Raw genomic sequence first — 9,451 nt, 5'->3', positions numbered from 1 at the left:
AGCCAGACTGAGCTGTGTGGGTCTGCTGAGCAAACCGTGGTAAGATGCTGGTCTGTGAGGAATGTGATCAATTAATCTGTCCTTAGGCCTCCTTCTCGTACTCATTCTGCATTGCAGATTAATGTGAACTCTTTCTTAATTTTGATGTGCTTGCAAGTACAAAACCAAGCCATGAAGTAAGCCTTTCTACGCTTTTTTTTTTTTTTTTTTTAAAAATATATAAGTTGCTATGTTTGCATTACTTTTATACTTGTGAATTTAAACAATACCTTGGTTACTCTACCTGGCAAATAAATGAACATGTCCTGTGATAATTTAGAATTCTAACATTGGTATATTAGTTTCAAAATTAATTGGATTAACAATTTGATGTTGACCAAAAGAGTTCAGTGAAGCTAAGTAAAATAACTTATTTGGGGGCAAAGTTTCAAGTATCCAAATGATGTACAACATATTAAAATCTGAACTTAATGTAAATAATCATCAACCCGCACAACTCTTACTTATTCAGTGGCAGTGAAGTAGTCAACATATGACGGTATCTTGGTTTATGCTGTATTAATGTCTCTCTCCAAACACCTCTCAGCTTTGAAGGAAGGACTTCCATCTGTTACATACTCAAAAGAATGCAACTGAAAATATACTACTACAAAAATCTGTAAGTGGATTTTTCAAATCAACCATAGGACATATTGCTTAGCCTTCCACACCATTTAAGTCTCTTACGATGTTTTCTCAGAATCCTCACCCTTATTTAAAGAACATACAGGGGTGTCCCCTGGTACTGCACATTTTGGCCTTATTGATTTCCCAAAAGGTTAAATCTCAGACTAGCAGCCACGTGACAGAATGATTGTAGAAGCTATCATGGTTACTTAAACGAGTTGCATGTATTTGTAACCTGGAGTGAAAATGTTTGTCCTGAATTACAAACGGACTAGAACTGAGGAGTGCTTTCCCACAACCTGAAATATTTGTCGGCTTTTTCCCCGTGCCCCTAGTATACAGTAAAACACAATGCAGAAGGCAAATCACAAGGGGGATGATTCTTTTTTTATTATTTTTACTTTATTACAATAGATCATGTACTTCTTTCAGATAACTTTATTTTAACGTGGTCTGAATGTATAATTATTGACAAAGCAATACTTGAAGTTTGATCCACTATATTTTTTTATATTTTCTGACCATAGTATATATGCTTTACAAAACTATATGTAAACATAGTATCTATGCTGCAGTACATAAAACATCTGCAATTACATGAAAGAAGGCACATAAAGATTTTAATTTTACAAATGAAAAGATACAACACGGTTGATAAGGACATTGGGATTGTTTTAACATGCTTTCTTTCAAAGTCTGATTTTTCTCAGTGCAGATAGGAACTGCCTAATACAGTCCTTTACCTGTATTAGACTCTGTCCCCAAATGTTAAGATATATTGGCAACAAACTGGTCATTTTTTTCATTATTTTTAGCGAAGGTGATATTTTAGCTCATTTTTTAAAAATAAATGCATATTGAACTTCTAGATGTGTATGCAAATGTATGTGAAATAGTTTTTTGTTTGAACTGCTTGAGTTATCAGCTTAACTTTCAGTCCATGCTAAGACTAAATACTGTGATACTGCAGCTTTTCCTAACCAGTCATTTAAGATGCATCTAAAATAAAGTTATGTTAAAAAGAAAAGGTTCAAAAGATAGAAATATAAAAAGTATCTTCATGCCGTCCTTATTCCCTTTAAGGGAAAGGAACAGTGCACATTCATACCTACTTGTTTACCCAGTGTTGTGTGTTTCAGGAGCTTGATATTGCACAACTAGTTAACTAATTAAAACTTCATTAAATAGTACTGACTAACAGCAATACACTCATCTGTTTAAAACACTGTTTTCCTCAACATTCCATGAGTGGTTCAAGGAGAGCTCATTTTTTAAATTGGCAAAGAAGTTGTGCCTTTTATTTTACTAATGTATGACCTAACATTGATCAAAAAAGTGGTAGCAATGTCCACGCTCTGAATTCCAGCCTTCAGCTCCTCTCAATGTACTTACAAGGGTACAGTTTAAAAGGAGGCAAATTGGATAGGCTTTCTTTGAGCTTTGCTTTTTTTTTTCTTTCATTCCAATTAGGTAAGACCCAGGCTCTTGACAGTAACTCATAACTCCAAACAAACTATGAAATACTGTATGTCAATGAGTTGACTTTAAAAAACAAATAGTTAAAATTCACATATTTATACAGGTTTGTACTACACATTTAATAAAAAATATAGTGTAATATTCAATAAAATTAAATACACAAAATAAAGATTAGCACTATACAAATCCTCTATAAAAGCTTTCCCCCCCTTATAAGGCAGTTAGCAGTCTGCTTTATAACCATGGGCGATGGATAATATACCTTTGGCTTTTTTGACCATTTCACTATTAAATGTACAGTACAACTAAAACCTATTTCTGGATGAGATGTTTCACATGAAACACTGCATTTTGTACACCAAAATATGTTATATGGCTTTTCATGTTATTCATCACTTTCATATTCTTCTTCATCACCTATGGGGTAGGACTGGATGTTGTTCTGGGTGTACATTTTTGTTTTCACGGGACAACTGTGATCCATGAGTATTGCCTAAAAGAAAATGGAATATGAATATTAGCACTTCTGCTTAGCATCCAGGTGAGGTCTGTGGTTGACCCCACCACACAGCCATCCACCACTCAGGGATTCACTTCTCCTCCCTGAAAGTAGAACCCAAACTGATTTCAGTCAGAGTAAATCAAGCCCGTAGGTCTGTGTGAGGTGGGATCTTGGCCCTGAAGACATCACCAGCACATTTTTATTACCTTACTGGAACCAGTATTTAATCCACGGGCTTAAATTGAAATACATCTACGTGCTCTCCAGTTACAGTAATTTACCTCTCATGTATTTAATCTCCATCTATTAAAAGCCAGATGAACGAGCAAGAAGAGTCCTACTGCTCAAGGTGAGTCTCCCTTACTAGCTTTGCTTTTCCCACCCCTTTCTGCGGAGCTCCACAACAGCGCAACTGGGCTCTGCTGAGAGTTGTCGTCCAAATACTGTGACTTGACATCCACAGCAAGCTAAAAGTGATTATCATAGTTGGAGGCCAGCTGCAATATTACATTCTTTGGGATGAATTTTTCCTAGGACACTTGGAGTCTGTACTTGGAGCAGTTGTGTAGCGTGTTTTGTGTTGAATGTAATTGTTTGGGTTTTAATTAATTACGCAAAGAGCACAAAGTAGGGACCCTCCTTTTGACTCTTTTCAAACCCAAAAGAGATGGCACAACAGTTCACTGCCACAAGCCACTGTGGGCATAGGAATCACTTTGCATTTAAAGGTATGTTGGGGGGGGGGGGGGGGGGGCAGACAGTGGAAGGTGTTCAAGCCACGGGGAGAGATTCTGACCCTGCAGTGATTACTGTGTTACAGGTAAAACCCTGGCAGTGACCAGGGAAGCATATGATAAACTGCATATCTCTAGCAAACAACAGCTTTTGGTTTTTTTCCTTCTTTCTGGTCCTCAGCCTTAGTCAATGTAAAAAAAAAAAAAAATCAGTGCAGTCTGCAAAGGTCATGACAAAAGGTCATGACAAGGGATTAACTGGAATCTCTGGGATTCTGCAGTCCAAATATGTGCAAAACGAAAGGTCTCTGGTCTCACATATGCACCTGTTTTGGCAAGATTCATTTTTCCACCTTCTGTTCTGCTCATGCCAGCACAAAGTGTGAGCAGCACACACAGCAGGTTCTGTCCTTACCTTGCAGAGATGTGGTGCTGCATTGACCATGGCAGTGCAAAATTACATTTTCTTTTCGCCCGAATAAACAACTAGCAACTACATTTTGGGCCCCAGACAACATTGTTCAGCATGAGCAAGGATGGAGCGCTGGCTGGGCTAGGCCTACATCACCTAAATGGTGACAGATGTTTCAGCAGAGATTGGTACTTGTTTTCCAGGATTTCCCCAGCCCTGGAATCACGATAGGGATTGGTCTGCTTACTCACTGCACTGGACCTTCCCATCTTCTTGCTGAGCAGAGGAAACCTAGTGAGCAAAGCAGTGGATCCCCTCCTGCAGTAAGATGCCTTTTGAACCTGATCTAGTATAAATCTGTAGGACCAGCAAGTCTGGCAACAGCAGCGTAGGGGAGCAGATAAAGGACATTATATGAAAGGGCAAATTGAGCTATAGAAATGGGAAAGGAAAGGAGAACAGTATAGGAGGGGAAAGGAAGGAAAAAAGGACTACTACAACCAAAGCAGGAATTTTTTGTTGTTGTTTGCGTGACAGGCTAAGCAAACAGTGTGCAATAGGAGTGAAACGTTCCTGCAGGCACATTTGTGAGTGTCCTGGGGCAGAACTCATGGAATAAATAGGAGAACTCCTCACTCCAGGTCTTGTGGAAACTAGAGTTTTACATGTACTTAGCAAATGTGAACATCGATGGGGAAAGTCTGTTAAAGGCTGTTAATCACAGTGTCACTTTTGACTTGGGTGTCTTAGCCCCTGATTTTAGGGATGTATCACAAGACATTCACCTGCTCTGAGACTCGTCCCTAGATACCCACTGTGGGCTGCAGGGGACTGGGCAAGATGCTGATTTGGCCAAGCATCATTCTTCTTACACACCACACAGCGGCTGGGGAGCACTGACTGCTCTAGAAAATTAAGTCATTGGCAAAGTTACATTAAAAAAAAGAGTCAGGATAAGGCCTGTGGTATAGATAGGATAAGAGAAGCCATGAATTTGTAAGGGCAGGCGATCTGTGTGGAGGGAGAAGGAAAAAATATGATGCAAAATATACTGTAGAGGACCGTTGGAAAAAACAGGTTGAGGCACACGAAGGAATAAACCAAAATTGGTCAATACAGTTCTGGCGCTTCAAGGAAAACAAAAATGCCTATTATATTGACTCTACCACAGTGGATGCTGTTGCAGATTAATGTCTGCTGCACCGTGTTTTGTGATAATCAAATTTGTGACTTTGTAACATGTAACTAATAAAAAGCTTTTCTTTATACATCTTGGATGTAAAAGGAAGGGGGAGTTCATTCCAAAGATGATGCATGAGGGCGAAATAAACTGTGCTAGTCCCTCTTTGGGGAAATTAGAGGCAAAGATGCAGAAATAAGTTATCATTTGTTTCACTGAAACAAAACCAAAACCAAAAGAAAGAAGCCATGTTATGCTTACCATTTTCTCCTCTTTGGCAGGTGGACTTCGAAGGAAAAAGCACAGGGGAGCGAAGAGGATATCCACAATCCCTATAATTGTCATGAGCCATGGAAACCCAATGGCCTTTGCAATGGCACCACCAGCAGAGGGACCTTGTAGAAATAAAAACCCTTTTCTGAAGATCGTTCGGACACAAAATTTGCAGCAGTCACTTTAAACAACAGTAATTTTATATACAAAACTCCTGCTTTACAAATTGATTTGAGGAATGTAAAGACATGTTTGTAATTATAACATAAACCTTTCCTGGCTCTGTACTCCACATTCATTGATGAAATTAGAGATGCTCCTAGGGGCATCTGAATCGTGCACTCAAGGAGGCTGGGGGTCAGTGGGGAGTTATTTCCCTCGCAGACTATTAGGAGCACAGCTGTGGTGGTAGTTTTAAATGTTCCAAGGCTTCTTTCCTAGGGATATCCTATTTGTGCTCAGTGCCCGATACCTTCAAGCCTCTTACAGCTAATGAAGCCGAGCACGGCATCACGGCAGAGGAGGGGAACAGATGCCAAACACAATTCCCTCTGCGTTGATTTCCTGCAGAAAATAAGAACCCCTGCTCATAAAGCCTGTGAACGTCACTGGGCTTCACACCTGGCATCGTAGCATATTCTTTTTTCTTAACTGTGCATTATAGGCAGGAAAAGGCTGGACTTACCTATGGCGAAGCCCATGCAAAAGGCAACATCAGCTATTGCGTACACACTACCATAGACTGATACATGACGCAGATCTACAAGGTAGCCCATAATTGGCATCATGGAGGAGTCCACCATTCCTGGTTGTGAGGGAGGGAAACATATTTCAGGAAAATACTGCCTTTTTTTTTTTTTTTTTTCTTCTTTTAATGTCTTGGCCAACTATGTGCTAAAAAGGGATGCAAAAGCAACTAAAAGGATGCTTACTCTTCAATAAGCAAAAGATTTGTGTAAAAATAGACTGTATTATCTGTGCTTTTTATGGTCTTTACTGTGTCTGAGTCATGTAAGGACATGTATAGACATGTACCTGTGACCCTTGTTAGAGAACAAGAGAGATGCGAGCTTAGAGCATTTCAACCAATTCCCAGCAAATGTCCGTGCAAAGGCTATCTCACATTACCAGCCAAGTAGCTTTCATTTAGGGGAAAGTTATTTTGTATGAACTTACACTTACTGTAGGCCTAAAAGATTGCATTAGCCTCCAGTTAACCAAAATTATTACAGTGGTTTTAACACGTCTTTTGAGCCACGCTTTCATTGCTAGCAAGAAACAGCACAAGACAGCTGGTGAAACTGCTGAGATAGCAGAGGATTTGTAGTTGTGCCTGTAACTTTTTTCCTAACCACACATCCCTTGTGCGTGAAGATGCTCCAGAACGTTTGCTGACCAGCCAAGTGCTAAAACCCAAGCTGTGGTCTCCACTCCAGCTTGACTGCATGGCCCAGCATAAGCAAAGTTCACACATATTACTTGGTAGAAAAGTACATGTGGATGGGCTTGGGAATTCCTGTTTGATGAACAAAAATTTAAGCCTCTTTTTTCTTTTTTTCTGTGAAAATGTCTACATAAATTCTTTTCCACAACAGGAAAGACTGTGGGTTTTGGGCAGCGCATCGCTTTATTTCTGAAAACAAGGTATAAATTCATGGACAGTTTGAAAGATCTGTTTAGGTCAATGGAGCAATTCTGGACAGACTTTAGAATCCAGCTTGTCTAACAGCACCCTGGTTCAAACTGCCTGTGCACCGTCCTTTAAGCCTTCTTCCTTTACCTACCAGTTTGGGCCACAGCTCAGGCTTCACCACTGTCAGATCAGAATGACAACAAAAGTAATTTTCCATGTAACTTCATATAAAATCATTTTTTAATAACCAACAGACTGTAAGAAGTCGTCGTATTTTTCTTACCAATGGCAAATCCAACTCCAAAATTTGGTGCTATGAGCCCATAAATGTTTTTAGCAAACGGTACCTACAAAGGAAATTTCAGACAGTTAATTAAGTCACACTGCATATGCTAATGAGGTTAGGTTTTTATTTTATCCCAAGATAAATTCTCAGAGTAGTTATGGCACGCTTGGTACTTATATGCAACTTAGAGTTTGATCCTTGTTCTGGGCTACTGTTTCAGACAACTGTGCTATTAAACCACTGACACACTATTATGAGCAAGAATAAACTGTTGAGTGACAGCTCAAAAAAAAGGATGATCATCCTCCTCCTTTCAGAGCCAGTCTTCCTTCAAAATAATTGAAGCATTGAAATTTGAAAGCACTCAAAACTCTGATCTAGAACCTATTAACTACACATTGTATAATAACGTATTTATAAAGCAGAAACTTCAGCAACATTTCATGGGGAAAGCACATATCTGAAGATGAACACACAAACATTCAGGTGGTTTGAAAGATACACGAACTTCTACTTACGCATAAAATACTTATTCCCACGATTAGCATCCCGAGTAAAGCACAAAGCCACCTATCAAAGAAGAAACATCACTCAGAGATCAGTGATACTGAGATGTTAGAGCTGATCTTGAATATTTCAAAGTCATGTATGAAGTGCCGAGTTACACAACCGAAGTAGCAACATGTTCAAAAAAGCAATCTTGCTACTATAGAACAAACTTTAATAATTTCCATCATCAAAAAACTGCCCCAGGAAACACTGGAAATGGTACATGAACCGACTGGAAGATTATTAGTATTTTTAAATTAAGCATACCTTCCCATTTTGTGTGCGAGTATCCCAAAAAGATTAGTCCCAATGAGATAAGAGATACTAGCTGGAATAAAAGCAACGCCTGAAAAATATGAATAAGATGTTTTATCAGCAATGATTTTAGTGAAGTGTTAGAAGAAACTAATAAATTCCAGACACTGCAATTTTGATTTGAAGGTATCTAATAGACTCTTTGTGCATAGCCCCCCCCCCCCCCAAAAAAAAAAAAAAAAAAAAAATCAAATATCCGGTTTGTTGCAGCCTTCTCATGAAATCTAAGGACATCATCTATGAAATGCAGGAGCGATGCAACGCCTTTGAAAAAAGATTTTCAGCATCAGCTGCAAGAACTGGTATGGGAGAGGGGATGGAACAACAAAGAGCAAAAAGTTCATCTCTAACTACAATAAGCTTTGGGATAGGTCAAGGAAGGCAACTCTTTTGCAGTTGCACGGCTTATGGAGCATATGCTCAGCACATGCAGCAAGCCCAGGACAGTCAGGGGTGGGTGAATCTCTCCCTGGAGGAGTGGGCAGCAGGACTGCTGCTGTGGCTTTGCAAGTCACGGTCCCCCTGCAAGCCTGTGAATGCCGTGAGGCTTTGTGTTAAGGTGAGTTTGTAATGCTGCGATATGGTCCTTGGTCAAGCAGCGACCAAAGCCAAGTATATATCAATAATGTAAAGGTGAAGAAACCTTAAAATCATGGGTTTGAAATTATTTAGCCAATATATTTCCAGTAAAATTTAATTTTAAAAAATTAGTTATTGGTTTAAATTTAAAAAAAAAATAATTGTATGTAATGACTTGCAGATAAGGGCACCTGAGCATTCCTTTGGAGCCTGGTGGGAGGGTACCCAAACCCTCCCATCTCCCCCACATCCACTCAGAAAAACATACTGTTGGGACCAGCAATTTTTTCTAGTCTTGAGGTTTCCACAGCAGCGGCTGTAGCTGGAGTAGATGCTGGCTGCACGGTGGCCAGAAATATCTCTGGTTTAAAAGCCAGTTACAGGCTGTACTTGAGGATTCATCCTCTCCCTACAGGTAAGTCACAGGGCAGGACCCAGCCGGAGGCGAAGTGTCAAAGGAAGCTGCTGCCTTGCAGAAGAAATGTTAATAAATATTATAGTGTGCTACTGCCTTGGCTGCCGCTGTCTGGAAAGCGCCAGGGAGGATGATGCAGGCGTGTGTGAGAGCAGGGACTGCCCTTGAGGAGAAGGCATTGTATGAAAAATATCCGAGAGGCAAAGAAACAGGGCAGCTGTGCCTGATGCTGGATCCTTGGGCAATGGTCTTGAATGGTTCATGTGCCTTGGAAGTAATAACACACGGTATTTTTCTGTTGTTCCCCCTAAGTTTTGCATTTTCTTAAGAAAAATTAAACTGGGAAACCTGACAAAGCTGGGTAAGTCTGACAAAATAGCGCACGCCACGACAAGCCTTCCATTTGGTCACTGTTAAATCAGGTAATA

At 39.8% G+C, this 9,451-nt stretch overlaps 1 protein-coding gene across 4 annotated transcripts in view; it reads right to left on the bottom strand.

Moving 5' to 3' along the window:
* Positions 1 to 1,031: 1,031 nt before the first annotated feature.
* Positions 1,032 to 9,451, bottom strand: part of SLC18A2 (solute carrier family 18 member A2) — a 31,405-nt gene continuing 22,985 nt past the window's right edge. For 3 of the 4 annotated variants that reach the window (XM_052799587.1, XM_052799586.1, XM_052799584.1), the window contains 6 exons: positions 7,982 to 8,060; positions 7,684 to 7,735; positions 7,163 to 7,226; positions 5,932 to 6,051; positions 5,235 to 5,368; positions 1,032 to 2,638 (listed from right to left, as the gene is read on the bottom strand). In XM_052799587.1, the coding sequence (XP_052655547.1) occupies positions 2,531 to 2,638; positions 5,235 to 5,368; positions 5,932 to 6,051; positions 7,163 to 7,226; positions 7,684 to 7,735; positions 7,982 to 8,060 (557 nt within the window). In that variant the 3' untranslated portion in view covers positions 1,032 to 2,530. Of the gene's footprint in view, positions 2,639 to 4,578; positions 4,699 to 5,234; positions 5,369 to 5,931; positions 6,052 to 7,162; positions 7,227 to 7,683; positions 7,736 to 7,981; positions 8,061 to 9,451 lie in introns of all 4 variants that reach the window. The other variant, XM_052799585.1, reaches the window with a different exon arrangement.

This window comes from Harpia harpyja, chromosome 10, assembly GCF_026419915.1.
Source record: "Harpia harpyja isolate bHarHar1 chromosome 10, bHarHar1 primary haplotype, whole genome shotgun sequence".
NCBI lineage: Eukaryota > Metazoa > Chordata > Aves > Accipitriformes > Accipitridae > Harpia > Harpia harpyja.
Note: the sequence above shows the minus strand (reverse complement) of the source record. Positions and strands in the feature narration are given on the sequence as shown.